At 53.1% G+C, this 26,515-nt stretch overlaps 1 protein-coding gene and 1 long non-coding RNA gene across 2 annotated transcripts in view; one reads left to right on the forward strand and one right to left on the reverse strand.

The window, feature by feature from the left end:
• Positions 1-7,282, reverse strand: part of LOC139763664 (uncharacterized) — a 46,928-nt gene extending 39,646 nt beyond the window's left edge. Inside the window, exon 1 of the mRNA XM_071689962.1 lies at positions 7,137-7,282. Coding sequence (XP_071546063.1) covers positions 7,137-7,157 — 21 coding nt within the window. The 5' untranslated portion in view covers positions 7,158-7,282. The remainder of the gene's footprint in view (positions 1-7,136) is intronic.
• The window catches only part of LOC139763729 (uncharacterized), an 81,896-nt gene that overhangs the window by 41,231 nt on the left and 14,150 nt on the right, over positions 1-26,515 (forward strand). The window contains exon 2 of the long non-coding RNA XR_011716224.1: positions 8,443-8,508. This is a non-coding gene — a long non-coding RNA (uncharacterized lncRNA). The remainder of the gene's footprint in view (positions 1-8,442; positions 8,509-26,515) is intronic.

The raw sequence follows: 26,515 nt of genomic DNA on the forward strand, positions 1-26,515 counted from the left end.
CGTAAGGTAAGGTAGGTGCCAGACCCAGCTGTGGGGGTAGAAGACCTCCAAACCATCGTAAGGTAAGGTGCCAGACCCAGCTGTGGGGGTAGAAGACCTCCAAACCATCGTAAGTAAGGTGCCAGACCCAGCTGTGGGGGTAGAAGGACCTCCCAAACCATCGTAAGGTATACGTAAGGTAAGGTAGGTGCCAGACCCAGCTGTGGGGGTAGAAGACCTCCAAACCATCGTAAAGTATACGTAAGGTAAGGTAAGTGCCAGACCCAGCTGTGGGGGTAGAAGACCTCCAAACCATCGTAAGGTAAGGTAAGGTGCCAGACCCAGCTGTGGGGGTAGAAGACCTCCCAAACCATCGTAAGGTAAGGTAAGTGCCAGACCCAGCTGTGGGGGTAGAAGACCTCCAAACCATCGTAAGGTAAGGTAAGGTGCCAGACCCAGCTGTGGGGGTAGAAGACCTCCCAAACCATCGTAAGGTATACGTAAGGTAAGGTAAGTGCCAGACCCAGCTGTGGGGGTAGAAGACCTCCCAAACATCGTAAGGTAAGGTAGGTGCCAGACCCAGCTGTGGGGGTAGAAGACCTCCCAAACCATCGTAAAGTATACGTAAGGTAAGGTAAGTGCCAGACCCAGCTGTGGGGGTAGAAGACCTCCAAACCATCGTAAGTAAGGTGCCAGACCCAGCTGTGGGGGTAGAAGACCTCCCAAACATCGTAAGGTAAGGTGCCAGACCCAGCTGTGGGGGTAGAAGACCTCCCAAACCATCGTAAGGTATACGTAAGGTAAGGTAAGTGCCAGACCCAGCTGTGGGGGTAGAAGACCTCCAAACCATCGTAAGTAAGGTGCCAGACCCAGCTGTGGGGGTAGAAGACCTCCAAACCATCGTAAGGTAAGGTAGGTGCCAGACCCAGCTGTGGGGGTAGAAGACCTCCAAACCATCGTAAGGTATACGTAAGGTAAGGTAGGTGCCAGACCCAGCTGTGGGGGTAGAAGACCTCCCAAACATCGTAAGGTAAGGTGCCAGACCCAGCTGTGGGGGTAGAAGACCTCCCAAACCATCGTAAGGTATACGTAAGGTAAGGTAGGTGCCAGACCCAGCTGTGGGGGTAGAAGACCTCCAAACCATCGTAAGGTATACGTAAGGTAAGGTAGGTGCCAGACCCAGCTGTGGGGGTAGAAGACCTCCAAACCATCGTAAGGTATACGTAAGGTAAGGTAAGGTGCCAGACCCAGCTGTGGGGGTAGAAGACCTCCAAACCATCGTAAGGTAAGGTAAGGTGCCAGACCCAGCTGTGGGGGTAGAAGACCTCCAAACCATCGTAAGGTATACGTAAGGTAAGGTAAGGTGCCAGACCCAGCTGTGGGGGTAGAAGACCTCCAAACCATCGTAAGGTAAGGTAAGGTGCCAGACCCAGCTGTGGGGGTAGAAGACCTCCAAACCATCGTAAGGTATACGTAAGGTAAGGTAGGTGCCAGACCCAGCTGTGGGGGTAGAAGACCTCCAAACCATCGTAAGGTAAGGTAAGGTGCCAGACCCAGCTGTGGGGGTAGAAGACCTCCAAACCATCGTAAGGTATACGTAAGGTAAGGTAAGGTGCCAGACCCAGCTGTGGGGGTAGAAGACCTCCAAACCATCGTAAGGTATACGTAAGGTAAGGTAGGTGCCAGACCCAGCTGTGGGGGTAGAAGACCTCCAAACCATCGTAAGGTATACGTAAGGTAAGGTAGGTGCCAGACCCAGCTGTGGGGGTAGAAGACCTCCAAACCATCGTAAGGTAAGGTAGGTGCCAGACCCAGCTGTGGGGGTAGAAGACCTCCAAACCATCGTAAGGTATACGTAAGGTAAGGTAAGTGCCAGACCCAGCTGTGGGGGTAGAAGACCTCCAAACCATCGTAAGGTATACGTAAGGTAGGGTTAGGTCTCAGACCCAGCTGTGGGGGTAGAAGACCTCCCAAACCATCGTAAAGTATATGTTTATGATAACACAGTTCGAAGAGAGATAAGGTGAGATAACATGTGTTATGATAACCCAGTTCGAAGAGAGATAACATCCCTCGCGACAGCATCGCCCCAGCCCAGGACTGATACCAGCACCTATCTCCCCCTCCTCACTGTCCAGCACTATCCCTCAGCCCGTCCAGCATAGGATCAGTCCAGCAAGCACCCCCTTTGCATGTCACCTAAGGACGACCAGTTCAGCTGCGTGTGGTGAGCAGCAGCGACACCAAAACACACGCAAGATGTCGCAAAATGTCGCTCGTAAAAATTCGTCGTAGACTTAAAAGACATCTGGGCTTCCTGCCCCGACTCACGTGTGTTCCTTCTCCTCTTCTTCCTCCTCCTCCTCCTCCTCTTCCTCTTCTTCCTCTTCCTCTTCTTCCTCTTCCTCCTCCTTACCCACCACACCACAAGGGCCACTAAAAGAGTTGTAAGAAATGGACTGTAAAACATCACATGGGTCCCTCTTACACCACCAAATAAAGTCACTAAACCCACTGGTGTCCCCCTGGCTCTCCCAGCCATCATCTGTAACCTCGTCCAGCAGTTGTGGGGGATGAAGCTCTTACACCATCCCCGCCACCCTCATTTCCTGCCAATATAGATCCCTCGTCCCCAAGTTACAGCCCGACACCACAACCACATCGAGCCCATCGCAGCTGACCACGAGAACAGCCTCGTCCCAGCCACTTGTCGTGAAGCATCACTGTGCTCCCAGGCCCCACTGTGATTGATACAGAGGCTGTCTACATTCAGTCCACTTCCCAGTATATAAAGTCTATATTGTGTATATAATTTTTGCTCTATATTTTCAGTCTTTTGGCCACAGTTATCTTCATAAATCATTTATCATTATCATTATTATTATTAGGTTGTATTTACTTAGTTCCCTGGGCCCCATGTCGAAAAACTTTCGTCAACATTTTGTCTGATTCTCACCATCGACGAGGGGGAAGCTCACCTAGGCCTCTGTGGGCCTCTGGTCGCCAGGCCTGCATCAGGTGCACGGCTCTGTGTGTCAGGAAACGCCACAGGGAGGTGAAGGAGCGAGTGGGGCGAAGGACGGACCGATATGCCACCTCCTTCTCTGAGTGTACATGACGTTTGTGTCGCGGGATCTGCTCTGGGTAGCTCCGGTTATGAGCCAAGCGACGCTCGTTGTAGGAATTCACACTCGTAGTAAGACAAGACATTAATGAGGCAAGACCAGGACTCTGGCAGCGGACCAGTACACACAGGGTTCGATCCTCTGGAAGGATGAGGAAGAGAATCCTTCGATGGACATAAGGTTATCTGGGTGTGAGGGAAGAGGATGCGTGGCGGAGGATACCATGGTTGGTTGAGGGCACCACTGGCGTGTTGCAGGGTTAGTCGCTTTCCTTGATGGCTTGCCGGAAGGACTGGACTCCTGCATGATTGTCGGAGGTGCCAAGGTCGAGGGGGAAATCACCGAGGGAGTGCACAGACTGACAAGGGGACCTAGGCAAAGTCCAAAGTCGGCCCGGCACACGGTTGTTGATGATATGCCACCCAAGTGAATGTAGAATATTGGAGATAAGACACTGGAAGGAGACCTGGATGGGACTATTATCTTGTAGGAAGTGAGATGTAGGAATCTGTGACTGTGAGAAGAGGGACCTTGGAGCGGGGGGCTGAAGTTGGCCCTTGACCTATCCCTAGCGTCCCTTCCTTAGGAGAACAGCGAGGCGCATGAACTACGTACAGGTACGTAGATGATGAGATGTTCTTCAAGGTGTTCACGTCCTTACAGACGGCACAGACGTGGGATATGCTTCTCAGGGTCGGTCGATGTCTCCAAAGAAGCAGATAGAGCTAATAGAGAAGGTCCAGAGGAGGACAACAAAGATGATGCAAGATAAAGGGCCGAATTACAGGGAATGTTTAGGGGCATTGAATTTGTCCACCATGGAAGAGAGAAGAGTGAGGTGTGACTTGTTGACAGACTCGAAGTGATCCGTGTATCAGTTGTGGATTACACGAGTTGTGTCCTCGCCCTGGTCTCCCCTGAGGTATGTGTCCTCGCCCTGATCTCCCCTGAAGTGTGTGTCCTCGCCCTGGTCTCCCCTGAGGTGTGTGTCCTCGCCCTGATCTCCCCTGAAGTGTGTGTCCTCACCCTGATCTCCCCTGAAGTGTGTGTCCTCGCCCTGATCTCCCCTGAGGTGTGTGTCCTCGCCCTGATCTCCTCTGAGGTGTGTGTCCTCGCCCTGATCTCCCCTGAGGTGTGTGTCCTCGCCCTGATCTCCCCTGAGGTGTGTGTCCTCGCCCTGATCTCCCCTGAGGTGTGTGTCCTCGCCCTGATCTCCCCTGAGGTGTGTCCTCGCCCTGATCTCCCCTGAGGTGTGTGTCCTCGCCCTGATCTCCCCTGAGGTGTGTGTCCTCGCCCTGATCTCCCCTGAGGTGTGTGTCCTCGCCCTGATCTGCCCTTAATTCTAATAGGAAGTTAAGCCCTAACTCAGACGTCCCTCACTTGCCACCCAGAGACATGGGAGGGAGGGGGCCCTTCCCACCTGGCCTCGTCTGCCGGCCTCGAGTGGCCTGTAGCCCTGACCTGTGACCTGCCCTGGCGACCTGAGGTCTACCTAACCCCCGGTCATGCGAGCAGGTCGCCATGCAGGTCGCCATGCAGGTCGCCACGCAGGCGTGGGAGAGGGCGCTGGCACTCGGGTCATAATGGGACAGGATGTGACGGTGGGTGGGTGGTGGGCTGCAGTCAGCTGCTGGGTTAGGTGTGATGATGGGGGGGCGGGGGAAGGGGGGGGGGCAGCCACCAGCGTCATTGGTCACCACCCACCCTCATGTCCTGTGCTGGTTGCTTACACACACACACACACACACACACACACACACACACACACACACACACACATACACACACACACACACACACACACACACACACACACACGCCACTCATGACCTACACAAACACACACACATACACACACACACACACACGCCACTCATGACCTACACACACACACACATACGCCACTTATGACCTGCACAAACACACACCAGTCCTGACCTACACACACACCACGCATGACCTGGTCTTCGTGCAGGTCATGACCTGGTCTTTGTGCAGGTCATGCGATACTTTGCAGTATGACAAGATGTGCCCCCCTCCCCCCCAGATGTACCCCCCGCCCCCCAGATGGACCCCCCCCCCCCCCCGCCCCCCCAGATGGACCTCACCCCCCCCCCCCCTCCCACAACCTCATCATCTCGTCCACACCAGATAACAGAACACGTCAAGTAAAGTGGTGTTGGATTTAAGATGGGGTCAGCCCCCCCCCCCCTTGAAGTCCTTAGATGACCTGGGATTCGAACCCACACTCCTCTGATGGCAGAGAACATGGAAACCACAGTGTGTGTGTGTGTGTGTGTGTGTGTAGATGTCTTGGGTGATTCATATCCAGATTGCTAACTTTTTTTCTACTACATCATACGTAGATCTCTCTCTCTCTCTCTCTCTCTCTCTCTCTCTCTCTCTCTCTCTCTCTGGTTCTAGACGGACCTGTGTGGGGGGTAGAAGACCTCCCAAACCATCGTAAGGTATACGTAAGGTAAGGTAAGGTGCCAGACCCAGCTGTGGGGGTAGGAGACCTCCCAAACCATCGTAAGGTAAGGTGCCAGACCCAGCTGTGGGGGTAGAAGACCTCCCAAACCATCGTAAGGTAAGGTAAGGTGCCAGACCCAGCTGTTAGGGCAGAAGACCTCCCAAACCATCGTAAGGTAAGGTAAGGTGCCAGACCCAGCTGTTAGGGCAGAAGACCTCCCAAACCATCGTAAGGTAAGGTAAGGTGCTAGACCCAGCTGTGGGGGGTAGAAGACCTCCCAAACCATCGTAAGGTAAGGTGCCAGACCCAGCTGTGGGGGTAGAAGACCTCCCAAACCATCGTAAGGTAAGGTAAGGTGCCAGACCCAGCTGTGGGGGGTAGAAGACCTCCCAAACCATCGTAAGGTAAGGTGCCAGACCCAGCTGTGGGGGGTAGAAGACCTCCCAAACACCACCCTGGCAAGACCAGATAATTTCCGTCTTGCAGACTGAAGACCATCTGACGACCAGTTTTGATTTTGAAATAGATATTATCGTTGCCTTGAGGTATAACCTTGTGACTTAAACATGGGTTGAATTACCTTACAAAAATCATTAGATTATATTATTTTCCCTGGGTCTTCACCCTGTGTGATATGGTTTCACTGCCTGTAGAAACCACCTCCCCCACGCTGTGGGGTGTGGGGTTGTGGGGGGGGGTGGGGGGTTAAACACCTGAATACTGTCATTATAACCATAGTGTCCTCAGGTCATCAAGGTCACATAGTTGACCCAAAACCACACTGAGGTTGAAGTCATGTACCTTACATTGGTGTATATATATATATATATATATATATATATATATATATATATATATATATATATATATATATATTTTGTATACGCACATATTCATGCATATACGTATCAGCATATAAACATATTCACACATATACATACGCATGACACATACATATATACATATTCATACTTGCAGCCTTCATCCATTTCTGTCGCTACCCCGCCTCACAGGAAACGGCATCGCTACCCCCCACTTCAGCGAGGTAGCGCCAGAGAAATAGACAACAAAGGCCACACTCAGTCTCTAGCTGTCATGTATAATGCACCGAAACCACAGCTCCCTTTCCACATCCAGGCCCCACAGAACTTTCCATGGTTTACCCCAGACGCTTCACATGCCCTGGTTCAATCCATTGACAGCACGTCGACCCCGGTATACCACATTATTCCAATTCACTCTCTTCCTTGCACGCCTTTCACCCTCCCGATCGCTCAAAATCTTTCTCGCTTCTCCTTGTCCCCTCCACCTCTGACACATATATCCTCTTGTTCAATCTTTCCTCCTCACTCATTCTCTCCACATATATATATATATATATATATATATATATATATATATATATATATATATATATATATATATATAAACTATAGACATTGTTTTCAGTATAACACGGGCCACTAGTATGAACGACTGTACAAGAACGCTAGTGTGAGGAGAGGCCAAGGGGGTGCAGTGGGTTGGGCCCCCGGGCCGTGCATGATGTGGAGACTCACCGCATGAACGACCCAGCTCATGGCTTGTGCTGTACCGCTCTCCCAGCTGCTGCCGTCAAGTTAACTGCCACAGACGTGTCCTGCTCCTCGTGCGCCTCGGCTAGCACTGCGTCACCAGGCCTCCGCCAGGCCAAAATATAATCCCCCAAAGTTGCACACGCGGGAGACGCACTCCCCTCCCTCCCTCCCTCACCTTCCTCCCTCCCTCACCTTCCCTCCCTCCCTCCCTCCCTCACCTTCCCTCCCTCCCTCCCTCTCCACCTGCGCTGCCCGACCAGCCAGACCCACCTCCTGGTCGAACCACCTTCCCTCCTTTGTTTGTATAGAGAGGGAGGGAAGGACTCCCTCCTGACTCCCTCCCTCCCATTCCCCTACCCTCCTCCCCTTCAATGAACCCCTTTTGTTCGACTCCAAGACTAGGGTACAGCATGTGGTGGAGCCACGGCCTTCTTCTCTTTGTCCTGGAATACAAGTTTTGGGGGACAAAGTACGTAATGGTCTACTGAAATTGTCAATTCCCCCCCCTCAGCCCTCAACCTCGCCCTCAACCTCGCCCTCAACCTCGCCCTCAACCTCGCCCTCAACCTCGCTCTCTTTGACCCTGGGCTTCGTGCATGACGCCCCCTTACCACCCCCCCCTCCCCCCTGCTGGACGTACCCTTGAGGTTGTATACTGAGTGGCACTCCAGTACTCTTGAGGTGTTCTTTAGGTCAGCCTTGAGGTGTTCTTTAGGTCCGCCTTGAGATGTTCTTTAGGTCAACCTTGAGATGTTCTTTAGGTCAACCTTGTGCTGTTCTTTAGGTCAACCTTGTGCTGTTCTTTAGGTCAACCTTGTGCTGTTCTTTAGGTCAACCTTGAGGTGTTCTTTAGGTCAACCTTGTGCTGTTCTTTAGGTCAACCTTGTGCTGTTCTTTAGGTCAACCTTGTGCTGTTCTTTAGGTCAACCTTGAGGTGTTCTTTAGGTCAACCTTGAGGTGTTCTTTAGGTCAACCTTGAGGTGTTCTTTAGGTCAACCTTGAGGTGTTCTTTAGGTCAACCTTGAGGTGTTCTTTAGGTCAACCTTGAGCTGTTCTTTAGGTCAACCTTGAGGTGTTCTTTAGGTCAACCTTGAGCTGTTCTTTAGGTCAACCTTGAGGTGTTCATTAGGTCAGCCTTGAGTTAAGGTGGGTCAAGGGATATGAGAATAGAATACCTAACCTTATCTTAGGGGAAGCTGAGAATAGTGAGTAGATGGGCCAGTAGACTGTTCACTGTGAGGCAAATTAGATTTGGTGATGGTGTTAACAATATATTTTCCTTCTTCAGGATCGCCTTCAGCTGGGGGCTTTCCCGCAGCGCCATGGAAGTCGGCCACGTCCACATCTTTATGAGGTAAGTGTTCAATGTCTTGTGGGTTTTGGAAAGTTTACCTCTTGGGCGTGAGTGGGGTCATGAGATGTGTTGAATTGATGTCTGTAATATTGGGGAGATCGCTGACGTCCAGCACACAACACACGAGAAAGTGTGACCCGTGTATACCTAGGGAGTGTAGTTTCACATTGGAATGTCCTTGATGGAGTGGAGTTCAAGACTTGGTTGAGAAGTCGGTTATTATCTAGCGCTTGTCTGGTTATTGCCAGGTAAATGTATTTTCACAACGCCGTGTTTAATTGGGAGAATTGTGAGGGTTAGGCGCTGAGCCATGAGGCAAGGGCGAGGGTTTCCATACGTGAGTGAGGAGTGATGTTTACGGCGTGGCTTGGATGGTGAGGGAGGAAGGGGAAGTTTAGTGCCAGGCACTGGGCACCAGGTATGGTGAGGTGGGGTTGTGTTGTGAGGTTGCCAGGGGTTTCACGGGGGGAGAGGTTGTGGGGTTTTGTGGTTGCTGGATGGCCGGTGAATCCCCTGTGGGGGTTGAGGTTGGGGGGGGGGATGCACCAGTCCTGACCCTACCATCCTTGCGTCCCAAGACGACGACGTAACTTGCTGGTCCTCTGCCAGGACGCGGTGATGCCCCTTTCGTTGAGGAAGCCATGTGTGCGTGTGTGTGTGTGTGTGTGTGTGTGTGTGTGTGTGTGTGGTGGGGTGGGGGTGAGCTCTCCCCTTCCCTTCAGGTGGGGGTTTGAGTTGGAATCTCCGTCATCTGGTCCCGGAACTCACGGGTTTGCCGGTGCATCCATAGCTGGTTCTCCAGTCAACGCCACGACCCTTGAGTACGACGGTACGACCTCTTGAGTACGACGGTACGACCTCTTGAGCACGACGGTACGACCTCTTGAGTACGACGGTACGACCTCTTGAGTACGACGGTACGACCTCTTGAGCACGACGGTACGACCTCTTGAGTACGACGGTACGACCTCTTGAGCACGACGGTACGACCTCTTGAGTACGACGGTACGACCTCTTGAGCACGACGGTACGACCTCGAGCACGACGGTACGACCTCTTGAACACGACGGTACGACCTCTTGAGTATGACGGTACGACCCTTGAGCACGACGGTACGACCCTTGAGCACGACGGTACGACCCTTGAACACGACGGTACGACCCTTGAGCACGACGGTACGACCCTTGAGTACGACGGTACGACCCTTGAACACGACGGTGCGACCCTTGAGCACGACGGTACGACCTCTTGAGCGCGACGGTACGACCTCTTGAGCACGACGGTACGACCTCTTGAGCACGACGGTACGACCCTTGAACACGACGGTGCGACCCTTGAGTACGACGGTACGACCTCTTGAGCACGACGGTACGACCATTGAGCACGACGGTACGACCCTTGAGTACGACGGTACGACCCTTGAGCACGACGGTACGACCTCTTGAACACGACGGTACGACCTCTTGAGCACGACGGTGCGACCTCTTGAACACGACGGTGCGACCCTTGAGCACGACGGTACGACCCTTGAGCACGACGATACGACCCTTGAACACGACGTTACGACACTTGAGCACGACGGTACGACCCCTTGAGCACGACGATACGAGACCCTTGAGTACGACGGTACGACCCTTGAGTACGACGTTACGACCCTTGAACACGACGGTACGACCCTTGAACACGACGATACGACGCTAGAGCACGACGGTACGACCCTTGAGTACTATGGCCTGGTCTTATAATCCTATAATATGTATATATATAAACCATTCCTGTGTCGTGGTTTTTTTTATATTTCACGACCCACATAAACACCATCTTACTGTTGTTATTATTATTATTGGCTCAGATACGAGAGAGATAAATAGATGGCACTGGGTAAGCGGAGGTGAATTTCCTAATGCTGGTCAACCTCTCTCTCTCTCTCTCTCTCTCTCTCTCTCTCTCTCTCTCTCTCTCTCTCTCTCTCTCTCTCTCTCTCTCCGTTTCCCGCATTGGCGAGGTAGCACCCAAGAACTGATGACTGAGCCTGAGAGGGAATATCCTCACTTGGCCCCCTTCTCTATTCCTTCTTTTGGAAAATGAAAAAAAGGAGGGGAGGATTTCCAGCCCCCCGGCTCCCTCCCCTTTTAGTCGCCTTCTACGACACGCAGGGAATACGTGGCAAGTATTCTTTCTCTCCTATCCCCAGGGATAATATATATATATATATATATATATATATATATATATATATATATATATATATATATATATATATATATATATATATATATATATTGTCTCTGGTGGAAGCTTCACCATCTGTCAAGGACCATCTTGCCACCACCTGGGCCAACACCCGCCACCTGCCAGACCTGTGCCCAGGTCAGGCATTCCACCGCAGGTCCCAGGTCACAGCAGGAGCCTGCCTGGTTCACCAGGTCGACTCGGGACAGCAGCTGGTCAGCCTGGGTGGCATGGCCTCTGGTCTGGAACAGACTGGGGGGGGTCTTCGCTACCACACACACACCTGCTTCCAGACTGGGGGGGGTCTTCGCTACCACACACACACCTGCTCCCAGACTGGGGGGGGTCTTCGCTACCACACACACACCTGCTTCCAGACTGGGGGGGTCTTCGCTACCACACACACACCTGCTCCCAGACTGGGGGGGTCTTCGCTACCACACACACACCTGCTCCCAGACTGGGGAGGTCTTCGCTACCACACACACACCTGCTCCCAGACTGGGGGGGGTCTTCGCTACCACACTGGGGGGGTCTTCGCTACCACACACACACCTCCTCCCAGACTGGGGGGGTCTTCGCTACCACACACACACCTGCTCCCAGACTGGAGGAGGAATATGTGGCTGGCTGTGTTGGTCAGTTGGCCACCAGGTGGGCAGGAGGAAGAAGAGGAGGAAGAGAGGGAAGAGGAGCAGGAGGAGGAGGTGGAAGAAGAAGAGAAGAAGAGGAGCAGGGTCACCCAGACTGTACCTGCCCCCCCCCCCCTCGACCAGACGTACCCCCCACGGCTCTGGTCGTCACCCAGACTGTACCTCCCCCCCCCCCCCTCGACCAGACCTACCCAAGGACCATAGTCACCCCTCCCCCCCCCCAGCTGTACCTGCCCTTCGACCAGACCCACCCCAGGTGTGACGGTCCGTGGCTTTGGTCATCACACTGGGCGGTGTGACGGTCCGTGGCTGTGGTCATCACTGGGTGTGACGGTCCGTGGCTGTGGTCATCACGGTGTGACGGTCCGTGGCTGTGGTCATCACACTGGGAGGTTGTGACGGTCTGTGGCTGTGGTCATCACTGGGAGGTGTGACGGTCCGTGGCTGTGGTCATCACACTGGGAGGTGTGACGGTCCGTGGCTGTGGTCATCACACTGGGAGGTGTGACGGTCCGTGGCTGTGGTCATCACAGAGGGAGGGTGTGACGGTCCGTGGCTGTGGTCATCACTGGGTGTGACGGTCCGTGGCTGTGGTCATCACACTGGAGGTGTGACGGTCCGTGGCTGTGGTCATCACACTGGGCGGTGTGACGGTCCGTGGCTGTGGTCATCACACGGAGGTGTGACGGTCCGTGGCTGTGGTCATCACTGGGTGTGACGGTCCGTGGCTGTGGTCATCACACTGGAGGTGTGACGGTCCGTGGCTGTGGTCATCACACAGGGAGGTGTGACGGTCCGTGGCTGTGGTCATCACACTGGGAGGTGTGACGGTCCGTGGCTGTTCATCACAGGGAGGTGTGACGGTCCGTGGCTGTGGTCATCACACTGGGCGGTGTGACGGTCCGTGGCTGTGGTGATCACACAGGGAGGTGTGACGGTCCGTGGCTGTGGTCATCACACTGGAAGGTTGTGACGGTCCGTGGCTGTGGTCATCACACAGGGAGGTGTGACGGTCCGTGGCTGTGGTCATCACACAGGGAGGTGTGACGGTCCGTGGCTGTGGTCATCACACTGGGAGGTGTGACGGTCCGTGGCTGTGGTCATCACACAGGGAGGTGTGACGGTCCGTGGCTGTGGTCATCACTGGGTGTGACGGTCCGTGGCTGTGGTCATCACACTGGGAGGTGTGACGGTCCGTGGCTGTGGTCATCACTGGGCGGTGTGACGGTCCGTGGCTGTGGTCATCACACTGGGCGGTGTGACGGTCCGTGGCTGTGGTCATCACTGGGTGTGACGGTCCGTGGCTGTGGTCATCACACTGGGAGGTGTGACGGTTCGTGGCTGTGGTCATCACTGGGCGGTGTGACGGTCCGTGGCTGTGGTCATCACACAGGGAGGTGTGACGCTCCGTGGCTGTGGTCATCACACTGGGAGGTGTGACGGTCCGTGGCTGTGGTCATCACACTGGGCGGTGTGACGGTCCGTGGCTGTGGTCATCACACTGGGCGGTGTGACGGTCCGTGGCAGTGGTCATCACACTGGGCGGTGTGACGGTCAGTGGGTGTGGTCATCACACAGGGAGGTGTGACGGTCCGTGGCAGTGGTCATCACACTGGGCGGTGTGACGGTCCGTGGCAGTGGTCATCACTGGGTGTGACGGTCCGTGGCTGTGGTCATCACACTGGGCGGTGTGACGGTCCGTGGCTGTGGTCATCACACTGGGAGGTGTGACGGTCCGTGGCTGTGGTCATCACACTGGGCGGTGTGACGGTCCGTGGCTGTGGTCATCACACTGGGCGGTGTGACGGTCCGTGGCTGTGGTCATCACACTGGGAGGTGTGACGGTCCGTGGCTGTGGTCATCACACTGGGCGGTGTGACGGTCCGTGGCTGTGGTCATCACACTGGGCGGTGTGACGGTCCGTGGCTGTGGTCATCACACTGGGCGGTGTGACGGTCCGTGGCTGTGGTCATCACTGGGTGTGACGGTCCGTGGCTGTGGTCATCACTGGGTGTGACGGTCCGTGGCTGTGGTCATCACACAGGGCGGTGTGACGGTCCGTGGCTGTGGTCATCACTGGGTGTGACGGTCCGTGGTTGTGGTCATCACTGGGTGTGACCATCCGTGGCTGTGGTCATCACTTTACCGTTCGCTGGTCAGTATAGTCACTTCCTGTTGGTATAATAGGACCAGCGGGTTGTTATTGTCTCGTGTGGCATACGTCCTTCATGCACTGGCTGGTTGGGGTCAAGGTGGAGGTTGTGAGAAAGTTGTGGATGGGAGTGGAGCGGGTCCGGGGGGGGGGAGAGTGGAGGATGTGATGGTGGATAGGGCGAACTGAATGACTGCTGGAGGATGAGCTAACACCCTCCACGGTACACTGTCCACGGTACTCTCCACGGTACAGCCTACGGTACACTATCTACGGTACAGCCTACGGGACAGTCTGTGGTACACTATCCACAGTATAGTCTACAGTACACACTCCACGGTACAGTCTACGGTACACAATCCACATTACAGTCTACGGTACACAATCCACGGTACAGTCTACGGTACACCATCCACGGTACAGTCTACGGTAAACCATGCACGGTACAGTCTACGGTACACCATCCACAGTACAGTCTACGGTACACCATCCACGGTACAGCCTACGGTACACCATCCACGGTACAGTCTACGGTACACTATCTACGGTACAGTCTACGGTACACAATCCACGGTACGTAAAACCTGTTGACGAAGAGAGAGAGAGAGAGAGAGAGAGAGAGAGAGAGAGAGAGAGAGAGAGAGAGAGAGAGAGAGAGAGAGAGAGATGCCACTTCCGGCCCATGGCTGCCTTGGAAGGCCAATTACCCCAGAGGAATGTGGAGCGTCCATGGCTGTCCACACACACACACACACACACACACACACACACACCACACACACACACACACACACACGTGACACAGAGGAAGGTGTGTGTGTGTGTGTGTGTGTGTGTGTGTGGGAGGTGATGGGTGTGTAAGGACATGTACCTCCCAGCCAGCCAGGTCATGTGTGTGTGTGTGTGTGTGTGTGAGGCTGTCAAGGTCACGTGCATGACTGCTGCTGACCTTGTGGGGGGGGGGGGGTGTGTGGGGGGGTTCGCGTGCCTGCCTGGCCCGGGCCTCCCCAACGAGATGTGTTGTGTTCGCGTGTGAGACATGTGCTTCTTGCTTAAGTGGTAGATGTTACTGGTAGATGTTGCTTGAGTGGTAGATGTTACTGGTAGATGTTGCTTAAGTGGTAGATGTTACTGGTAGATGTTGCTTGAGTGGTAGATGTTACTGGTAGATGTTGCTTGAGTGGTAGATGTTACTGGTAGATGTTGCTTGAGTGGTAGATGTTACTGGTAGATGTTGCTTGAGTGGTAGATGTTACTGGTAGATGTTGCTTAAGTGGTAGATGTTACTGGTAGATGTTGCTTAAGTGGTAGATGTTAGTGGAAGATGTTGCTTAAGTGGTAGATGTTAGTGGTAGATGTTGCTTGAGTGGTAGATGTTACTGGTAGATGTTGCTTGAGTGGTAGATGTTACTGGTAGATGTTGCTTGAGTGGTAGATGTTGCTTGACTGGTCCGTGGTGGGTGAGGTTACGTCTGGTCCGTGGTGGGTGAGAGTACATCTGGTCCGTGGTGGGTGAGAGTACGTCTGGTCCGTAGTGGATGAGAGTACACCCTGTCCGTGGTGAGTGAGAGTACACCTGGTCCGTGGTGGGTGAGAGTACACCTGGTCCGTGGTGGGTGAGAGTACACCCTGTCCGTGGTGGGTGAGAGAACACCTGGTCCGTAGTGGATGAGAGTTCATCTGGTCCGTGGTGGGTGAGAGTACACCCTGTCCGTGGTGGGTGAGAGTACACCTGGTCCGTGGTGGGTGAGAGTCCACCCTGTCCGTGGTGGGTGAGAGTACACCTGGTCCGTGGTGGGTGAGAGTACACCCTGTCCGTGGTGGGTGAGAGTACATCTGGTCCGTGGTGGATGAGAGTACACCTGGTCCGTGGTGGGTGAGAGTACACCTGGTCCGTGGTGGGTGAGAGTACACCCTGTCCGTGGTGGGTGAGAGTACATCTGGTCCGTGGTGGGTGAGAGTACACCTGGTCCGTGGTGGGTGAGAGTACACCTGGTCCGTGGAGGGTGAGAGTACACCCTGTCCGTGATGGGTGAGAGTACATCTGGTCCGTGGTGGGTGAGAGTACACCTGGTCCTTGGTGGGTGAGAGTACACCCTGTCCGTGGTGGGTGAGAGTACATCTGGTCCGTGGTGGGTGAGAGTACACCTGGTCCGTGGTGGGTGAGAGTACACCTGGTCCGTGGTGGGTGAGAGTACATCTGGTCCGTGGTGGGTGAGAGTACATCTGGTCCGTGGTGGGTGAGAGTACACCCTGTCCGTGGTGGGTGAGAGTACATCTGGTCCGTGGTGGGTAAGAGTACATCTGGTCCGTAGTGGGTGAGAGTACACCCTGTCCGTGGTGGGTGAGAGTACATCTGGTCCGTGGTGGGTAAGAGTACACCTGGTCCGTGGTGGGTGAGAGTACACCTGGTCCGTGGTGGGTAAGAGTACACCTGGTCCGTGGTGGATGTGTGCAACTGGTCAGTGGTGGGTGAGGGTACACCTTGTCCGTGGTGGGTGAGTACAGGTGGTGGGTGAGAATACACCTGGTCCGTGTTTGATGAGTATGCACCTGGTCTGTGGTGGATGAGGGTACACCTGGCCTTTGGTGAGTGAAAATACACCTGGTCCGTGGTGGGTAAGAGTACACCTGGTCCGTGATGGGTGAGAGTGCATTTGTCCGTGGTGGGTGAGGGGTACATCTGGTCCATGGTGGGTGAGAGTACACCTAGTCCGTGGTGGGTGAGAGTACACCTGGTTCATGGTAGGTGAGAGTACACCTGGTCCGTGATGGGTGAGAGTACACCTGGTCCATGGTAGGTGAGAGTACACATGGTCCGTGGTGGGTGGGAGTACATCTGGTCCGTGATGGGTGAGGGTACACCTGGTCCGTGGTGAGTGAGAGTACACCTAGTTGGTGATGGATGAGGATGCACCTGGTCCGTGGCGGGTGAGAGTACAAGTGGTAGGTGAGAGTACATCTGGTCCGTGTTGAGTGAGGCTACACTTGGTCCGTGGCGGGTGAGTACGCCTGGTCCGTGATGGGTGAGGGTACACCTGGTCCATGGTAGGTGAGGGTACACTTGGTCTATGGTGGGTGAGAGTTCACCTGGTTCATGGTGGGTGAGACACGTGGTCCGTGGTGGATGAGGGTACACCTGGTCCGTGGTGGGTGAAAGTACATATGGTCCGTGGTGAGTGAGGGTACACCTGGTGTGTAGTGGATGAGAGTACACCTGGTCCGTGGTGGGTGAAAGTACATATGGTCCGTGGTGAGTGAGGGTACACCTGGTGTGTAGTGGGTGAGAGTATACCTGGTCCATGGTGGGTGAGGGTACACCTGGTCCGTGGTGGGTGAGAGTAAAGGTGTTGGGTTGTGGTGAGTGAGAGTACACCTGGTCCGTGATGGGTGAGGGTACACCTGGTCCGTGGTGAGTGAGAGTACACCTGGTCCGTGATGGGTGAGGGTACACCTGGTCCGTGGTGGGTGAGAGTACATCTGTGTCATGGTGGGTGAGTGTACACGTGGATCATGGTGGATGAGGATACACCTGGTCCGTGGTGGGTGAGAGTAGAGGTGGTGGATGAGGGTCCACCTGGTCCGTGATGGGTGAGGGTACACCTGATGTGTGTGATGGGTGAGAGTACACCTGGCTCATGGTGGGTGAGGGTACCGTGGTCCATGGTGGATGAGGATACACCTGGTCCGTGGCGGGTGAGAGTAGAGGTGGTGGGTGAGAGTACACCTGGTCCGTGGTGGGTGAGAGTAGAGGTGGTGGATGAGGGTCCACCTGGTCCGTGATGGGTGAGGGAACACTTGGTGTGTGGTGGGTGAGAGTACACCTGGTCGGTGGTGGGTGAGGGTACACCTGGTGTGTGGTGGGTGAGGGTACACCTGGTGTGTGGTGGGTGAGGGTACACCTGGTCGGTGGTGGGTGAGGGTACACCTGGTGTGTGGTGGGTGAGGGTCCTCCTGGTTCGTGGTGGGTGAGAGTAGAGGTGGCGGGCGGGTGAGGGGAGAGGTGTCGTCGGGTGGCAGGAGGCGTGGCAGGGCGTGTGGTCAGTGGGAGGATATTTCAGCAGTGGTGGCAGTAGTGGTAGTGGTGGCAGTAGTGGTGGCAGTGGTAGTGGTGGTGGTAGTGGTGGCAGTGGTGGTGGCAGTGGTAGTGGTGGCAGTGGTAGTGGCAGCAGTGGTGGCAGTGGTAGTGGTGGCAGTGGTAGTGGTGGTAGTGGTGGCAGTGGTAGTGGTGGCAGTGATGGTGGTGGCAGTAGTGGTGGTAGTGGTGGCAGTGGTAGTGGTGGCAGTGGTGGCAGTGGTAGTGGTGGCAGTGGTGGTGGTGGCAGTAGTGGTGGCAGTGGTAGTGGCAGCAGTGGTGGCAGTGGTAGTGGTGGCAGTGGTGGCAGTGGTAGTGGTGGTGGTGGCAGTGGTAGTGGTGGCAGTGGTAGTGGTGGCAGTGGTAGTGGTGGCAGTGGTGGTGGTGGCAGTGGTAGTGGTGGCAGTGGTAGTGGTGGCAGTGGTGGTGGTGGCAGTAGTGGTGGCAGTGGTGGCAGTGGTAGTGGTGGCAGTGGTGGTGGTGGCAGTGGTGACAGTGGTAGTGGTGGCAGTGGTGGTGGTGGCAGTGGTGACAGTGGTAGTGGTGGCAGTGGTGGTGGTAGTGGTGGCAGTAGTGGCAGCAGTGGTGGCAGTGGTGGTGGTAGTGGTGGCAGTGGTGGTGGTAGTGGTGGTGGTGGCAGTGGTAGTGGTGGCAGTGGTGGTGGTGGCAGTGGTGGTGGTAGTGGTAGTGGTGGCAGTAGTGGTGGCAGTGGTGGTGGTGGCAGTGGTGGTAGTGGTGGCAGTGGTAGTGGTGGCAGTGGTAGTGGTGGCAGTGGTGGTGGTGGTGGTGGCAGTGGTAGTGGTGGCAGTGGTAGTGGTGGCAGTGGTGGTGGCAGTGGTGGTGGTGGCAGTGGTGGTGGTGGCAGTGGTAGTGGTGGCAGTGGTAGTGGTGGCAGTGGTGGTGGTGGTAGTGGTGGTAGTGGTGGCAGTGGTGGCAGTGGTAGTGGTGGCAGTGGTAGTGGTGGTGGTGGTAGTGGTAGTGGTGGCAGTGGTGGTAGTGGTGGTAGTGGTGGCAGTGGTGGCAGTGGTAGTGGTGGTAGTGGTGGCAGTGGTGGCAGTGGTAGTGGTGGCAGTGGTAGTGGTGGTGGTGGTAGTGGTAGTGGTGGCAGTGGTGGTAGTGGTGGCAGTGGTGGCAGTGGTGGCAGTGGTAGTGGTGGCCCGGGGTGCTTCATCTTCATGATGACGCCTGATAAAAGTTTAAGTGATGCACATCTGGGGGATCGCCTCGTCCTTGCCTGCATCACCCACCAGATGGCTGCTCGCCACTCCCACACTGGGGGGGTCGGGGGGCCCCCATGATCTGGGTCGCTGTGTACCATGACTTGATGACACACACACACACACACACACACACACACACACACCCAGGTGTTCACATTGAACGTTTATTTCCACAAACACAACAGTTTCTGAACACCTGACCTGGGCCCCAAGTGCTTAGCAGACATTAGAGTGATGTGCTCATGTAATACCAGAAAGCTCTCTTAGCGCCTCCCTCTCGGGGGGGGGGGGGGGAATACCACAGTCCTTACTGTATAATACAGCAACATTAGCTGTAGGCCAGAGGGATTAGTGTGATATAAATTTGATAAATAATGGTATAATGACATCATTGATCCCTGCTAATGTAGAGTGGCGGGCCAGGCTGGGGGCTGTGCGGGGGAGGAGCGCCCCCAGAACCTCCCCTCTCCCCCAGCACCAAGTCCAGTGTGTGTGTGTGTGTGTGTGTGTGTGTGTGTGTGTGTGTGTGTGTGTGTCACATACTGGCACACACAGGGCCACTCTTCCCATAGCTTCCCATACCTTCTGTGTAGCTACCCATCACACGAGGATGAGCCGTTATAATATATCTTGTGGGTTTTTTTTTCTTCATCTCGCGAATTGGAATGCCTGTCATTTTTTCCCTCTTCCTATAACCCTTTTCTGCCTCAAGTCAGGTCTACAGAGGCGTGTAGAGATTTGAAGAATGCATTAATCCTTTACTCATATATTTCTCTCTCTCTCTCTCTCTCTCTCTCTCTCTCTCTCTCTCTCTCTCTCTCTCTCTCTCTCTCGATGACCTTTGACCTGGCTTGTTTTGCCGGCCTCAGGTCGGTCAACTTAACGTAGGAAAAAGGTTGAAAATCTATGTCGAGGGAAAATTCCTGAGGTCCGATGAAGGTGGGAGAAGTTCCAATGGCGTTTCCTGAACTTTTCTGCTGTGATGAATGATTTTGTGTTCCTGTGTGTGTGTGTGTGTGTGTGTGTGTGTGTGTGTGTGTGTGTGTGTGTTGCATCTGCCCTCCACTCACTGCTTGAGCAAGTAGGGTGCTACTACGAGTGCCATCTGGCAGCTGGAGAAGGTCGAGTAACATGAAGGTGGACTCCACCTGGTAGCGTCAAGAACAGAGGACTGAGCCTTCGAGGGAAGACTCCTCACTTGGCCCCCTTCTCTGTTCCTTCTTTTTTTGGAAAAGTCAAAACAGGAGGGGAGGATTTCCAGGCCCCAGCTTCCTCCCCTTGTACGACACGCAGGGAATACGTGGGAAGTATTCTTTCTCCTTTGTCCCCACGGATATATATATATATATATATATATATATATATATATATATATATATATATATATATATATATATATATATATATATAGGAAAGGATCACAATTCTGCGCGTGATCAAGATATTGCTATGAGTCCACGGGGAAAATGAAACACGATAAGTTCCCAAGTGCACTTTCGTGTCATAATCACATCATCAGGGGAGACACAAGAGAGAAATATAACAGTCAGTTGATATACATCGAAGAGACGAAGCTAGGACGCCATTTGGGTAAACATGTGATTGTCGTAAGATTCTCATGTGACCCTCGGTACACGCACAGCGCTGGCCTTCATACACGCCTCTCCACGCCCAGAATCAGCCGCGGGGCTTGGCCCACAGACGCTCCAGCCTAACAGGCGTGAACAACATGAAGGTTAAGCCACATTACTGGCTTGTTTGTCCTCCCGATATCATGTTAATCACGTCCAATTGCAGGTCAGGGTGGGGTCGTGTTCATACTGGTGTGTGCTGGCTACACGGGGTCGTCCTCCCGCCCACGGGGTGCTTACACGACCACAACACACCAGGTCAGGGGGGGGGGTCGTGTTCATACTGGTGTCTGCTGGCTGCACGGGGTCGCCCTCCCGCCCACGGGGTGCTTACACGACCACAACACACCAGGTCAGGGTGGGGTCGTGTTCATACTGGTGTCTGCTGCCTGCACGGGGTCGTCCTCCCGCCCACGGGGTCGTCCTCCCGTCCACGGGGTCGTCCTCCCGCCCACGGGGTGCTTACACGACCACAACACACCAGGTCAGGGTGGGGTCGTGTTCATACTGGTGTCTGCTGGCTACACGGGGTCGCCCTCCCGCCCACGGGGTGCTTACACGACCACAACACACCAGGTCAGGGTGGGGTCGTGTTCATACTGGTGTCTGCTGCCTGCACGGGGTCGTCCTCCCGCCCACGGGGTCGTCCTCCCGTCCACGGGGTCGTCCTCCCGCCCACGGGGTGGTTACATGACCACAACACACCAGGTCAGGGGGGGGTCGTGTTCATACTGGTGTCTGCTGGCTGCACGGGGTCGTCCTCCCGCCCACGGGGTCGTCCTCCCGCCCACGGGGTGCTTACACGACCACAACACACCAGGTCAGGGTGGGGTCGTGTTCATACTGGTGTCTGCTGGCTGCACGGGGTCGCCCTCCCGCCCACGGGGTCGTCCTCCCGCCCACGGGGTGGTTGCACGACCACAACACACCACGTTCTCCAGGGGTGGTCAACGTACATAGCATATAGCAATATAGAAACACCACACTTGACATAGATGGTAATTCATATAGGATATATTTTCTCATATATGAATCAGAGGAAACACTTCAATACCTCTGAAGATTGAATTATATAGATTATTATTATTATTATTATTATTATTATTATTATTATTATTATTATTATTATTATTATTATTATTATTATTATTATTATTATTATTATTATTATTATTATTATTGTTATTATTATTATTATTATTATTATTATTATTATTATTATGATTATTATTATTATTATTATTATTATTATTATTGTTATTATTATTATTATTATTATTATTATTATTATTATTATTATTATTATTATTATTATTATTGTTATTATTATGATTATTATTATGATTATTATTATTATTATTATTATTATGATTATTATTATTATTATTATTATTATTATTATTATTATTGTTATTATTATTATTATTATTATTATTATTATTATTGTTATTATTATTATTATTATTATTATGATTATTATTATTATTATTATTATTATTATGATTATTATTATTATTATTATTATTATTATTATTATTATTATTATTATTGTTATTATTATTATTATTATTAATATTATTATTATTATTATTATTATTGTTATTATTATTATTATTATTATGATTATTATTATTATTATTATTATTATTATTATGATTATTATTATTATTATTATTATTATTATTATTATTATTATTATTATTATTGTTATTATTATTATTATTATTATTATTATTGTTATTATTATTATTATTATTATTATTGTTATTATTATTATCAATATTATTATTATTGTTCAGCTGGGTTATTCCCTCCCCGAATCAAGGCCCCTTGTTTCCCCCAGGCTGCACTGCACTCAGTAGCTGGGTCAGGATGGATTCTCTTTGAAGCCATCGGTTCGTTGTCTCCCCGGCAAGATCTGAGGGACACATAGATTGCCACTCAATATAATCTTTCCAAATGACGTGTTCTCTCCCTTTTTAAAAGTAATTCGTTTATTCTAAGTAATTCCCAGGAAGAGCTGATGTAGTTCGTGAGGGTAATTCAGGGGTTCGAGCTGGGGGACTGACTGGTCACACAGTCACTTCCAAGAAACGATTATATATATATGTGTGACGTTGACACATATGTACATCGGAGGGCCACACATGTCACGCTACATAGGTTAGGAATATGTAGAAACAGGAAGTTACATAGGTTAGGAATATGTAGAAACAGGAAGTGATGGAGGAAGAAGGAAACCTACCTTTTAATACGAGGTGTCAGGTGATAAGAGAAGGAGACACTTGAGGTGGTCAAGAGTTCCAAAGCTGAGCGGCGTAAGGAAAGAAACAGATGTCACAGAGGCCAAATTCTTCACTAACTGCCGCGCAGTATTTATTTCCTCCACCTCTCTGCTCTTCTAGAGGAATGGTTGGTAAACTTCTGGCGGTTGTTTCCGAACAGAACACATAGCCAGCTGATAGCGTTTTACCGAACCTGACTGTACAACGATAGACCCCGTTGCTCACCATAGTGAGACGAAGGGTATTCGAGTACTTAGTATTTCGAATAGTTGTTTCCTATTATACAGTCCCTTATCCTAGCGGTTAGCATGCCTGCCTCTTGCACAAGGGGTCCCAGGTTCGATCCTAGCTGATGGAGCTTTGTATGATATATATATATATATATATATATATATATATATATATATATATATATATATCTCAGTGTCAACATTCGCTGATGTATTCCTCGTAGATCTGGAAAATCACCGTCGTCTGTGTGCACGTTTGGTGAACAGTTTTGGCCACTTTGAACCCCACTGGTTTGGCTTCCACGCGCCTGGGTCGTCCAGCTGGGTATGCCTTCCGCCTTCGTCGTCCCGGCCAGATGGTTTGACTTCCACATGCGCGACCCAGTCAGATGGTTTGACTTCCACATGCGCGACCCAGCCAGATGGTTTGACTTCCACATGCGCGCGACCCAGCCAGATGGTTTGACTTCCACATGCGTGACCCAGTCAGATGGTTTGATTTCCACATGCATGGAGAACTATTCGTGCCATGCCAGTGTGCCCACGAGGTAAGGTGGCTTCCTTCACTACAACGAAGACGAAGGTTTACGCTGGGTTGTCCACCTCTTTACCGCCGCCCACCGAACCCCCCAAGACTTGTGTACCTGCCGCCCATGACCGCCCATCACCTCTCTCAGCCGCCCATAACCGCCCATCAAGCTCTCTAAGCCACCCATAACCGCCCATCACCTCTCTCAGCCACCCATAACCGCCCATCACCTCTCTCAGCCACCCAACGTACCCTCCACTTGCCACCCACTTACTAGAAACACGACGCAGGACCCATCGAACCCCGAACACGTCCCTACGACGCTAGAAACACGTCGTAGGACCTGTCGAACTCGGACACGTCCCTACGACGCTAGAAACACGTCGCAGGACCCGTCGAACCCCGAACACGTCCTTGCGACGCTAGTAACACGTCGCAGGACCCGTCGAACCCCGGACACGTCTCTAGGTCGCTAGAAACACGTCGCAGGACCTGTCGAACCCCGAACACGTCCTTACGACGCTAGAAACACGTCGTAGGACCCGTCGGACCCCGAACACGTCCCTTGGACGCTAGTAACACGTTGCAGGACCCGTCGAACCCCGGACACGTCCCTAGGACGCTAGAGGCCCGTGTTTAGAACCCGGGCGCTGTGCCCCGCTTCCTGAAGTGTTTGCCTTGTTGCTTGGTTGCCTCCCTTGATCTGTGGCTGGATCTGTACCGCACAAGAGCACCTTCGATGGTATGTCCTGTGCCACACCACGCCACTCTCGGTGTGTTCTCTGCCACACGGGAGATAGATAGATAGATAGATAGATAGATAGGGAGGCAGAGAGAGAGAGAGAGAGAGAGAGAGAGAGAGAGAGAGAGAGAGAGAGAGAGAGAGAGACAGTGTGTCCTTCATGGAGTATTTAGACGAAATTTGAGAAAGTGTCGTAACACCTTGTGAACATTGAGTGTAAGTGCTGAAGGGCCTTCTTGTGGACGCCCTCGCTTAAACATAAGAGTGCGTGAGACGCGGGGGGGCGGGGGGGGGGGGGTATAGTGCGCGAAGCCGTGAGTGCGTCGCTGGGAGTGGACCAGCTGTGTCGGGGGTGGGAAAATGAGTGACGTGAGGGGAATGTGGCAAGAGTGTTGTTTCTCGTGCACCGGTCGTGAGGGGAGTGTGGTGAGTCTCCCCTCCCCCCCCCCGTGCACTCTGATAAAGAGAGGGTTTCCCTCTCTCTCTCTCTCTCTCTCTCTCTCTCTCTCTCTCTCTCTCTCTCTCTCTCTCTCTCTATAGTGAGTGCGTGTGTGTGTGTGTGTTTTTCTTGTGTGTGCACTCTGTCGTACAAGGATGATTTTGGTGCACCTGATGGGGGGAAGAGTGTGTCTTGTGCACTATGGAGGGAAAGAGAGAGAGGGGAGGGGGGTGTTCTTGTACTCCCTTGTGTGAAAGCTGTTTGTGCATCTACATAGTACATAGCGCGTCTTGTGCACTCTCTGGTGGTGCAGACGCATCGCTGTACACTATTGTGAAAGGTGATTTCCGTGCACTGTATAGCGATATCGTAAATCTCTTTGTCCATCATGTGAACTTCCTCTCTGTGTACAGTGAAATGTAGCCTTCATGATGATGATGATGATGGTGATGATGATGATGTAATTACCTGTTTGTACGGGGAGGGGGTTCTACACTCGTGGGGGGCCCCATCTCTTGTACTGTACGGGGAGGGGGTTCTACACTCGTGGGGGGCCCCATCTCTTGTACTGTACGGGGAGGGGGTTCTACACTCGTGGGGGCCCCATCTCTTGTACTGTACGGGGAGGGGATTCTACACTTGTGGGGGCCCCATCTCTTGTGCTGTACGGGGAGGGAGTTCTACACTCGTGGGGGGCCCCATCTCTTGTACTGTACGGGGAGGGGGTTCTACACTCGTGGGGGGCCCCATCTCTTGTACTGTACGGGGAGGGAGTTCTACACTCGTGGGGGCCCCATCTCTTGTACTGTACGGGGAGGGAGTTCTACACTGGTGGGGCCCCATCTCTTGTACTGTACGGGGAGGGAGTTCTACACTGGTGGGGGGCCCATCTCTTGTACTGTACGGGGAGGGGGTTCTACACTCGTGGGGGCCCCATCTCTTGTACTGTACGGGGAGGGAGTTCTACACTCGCTGGGGGCCCCATCTCTTGTACTGTACGGGGAGGGAGTTCTACACTGGTGGGGCCCCATCTCTTGTACTGTACGGGGAGGGAGTTCTACACTTGTGGGGGGCCATCTCTTGTACGGCCCATCTCTTGTACTGTACGGGGAGGGGGTTCTACACTCGTGGGGGCCCATCTCTTGTACTGTACGGGGAGGGAGTTCTACACTGGTGGGGGCCCCATCTCTTGTACTGTACGGGGAGGGAGTTCTACACTGGTGGGGCCCCATCTCTTGTACTGTACGGGGAGGGAGTTCTACACTCGTGGGGGCCCCATCTCTTGTACTGTACGGGGAGGGAGTTCTACACTGGTGGGGCCCCATCTCTTGTACTGTACGGGGTGGGAGTTCTACACTGGTGGGGCCCCATCTCTTGTACTGTACGGGGAGGGTGTTCTACACTCGTGGGGCCCCATCTCTTGTACTGTACGGGAAGGGAGTTCTACACTCGTGGGGGGGGGGGGCCCAATCTCTTGCACTGTTCGGGGAGGGGGTTCTACACTCGTGGGGGGCCCCATCTCTTGTACTGTACGGGGTGGGAGTTCTACACTCGTGGGGCCCCATCTCTTGTACTGTACGGGAAGGGAGTTCTACACTCGTGGGGGGCCCCATCTCTTGTACTGTACGGGGTGGGAGTTCTACACTCGTGGGGCCCCATCTCTTGTACTGTACGGGGAGGGGGTTCTACACTCGTGGGGCCCCATCTCTTGTACTGTACGGGGAGGGGGTTCTACACTCGTGGGGCCCCATCTCTTGTACTGTACGGGGAGGGGGTTCTACACTCGTGGGGCCCCATCTCTTGTACTGTACGGGGAGGG

The sequence above is a fragment of the Panulirus ornatus genome, chromosome 47, assembly GCF_036320965.1.
Source record: "Panulirus ornatus isolate Po-2019 chromosome 47, ASM3632096v1, whole genome shotgun sequence".
Classification (NCBI taxonomy): Eukaryota; Metazoa; Arthropoda; class Malacostraca; order Decapoda; family Palinuridae; genus Panulirus; species Panulirus ornatus.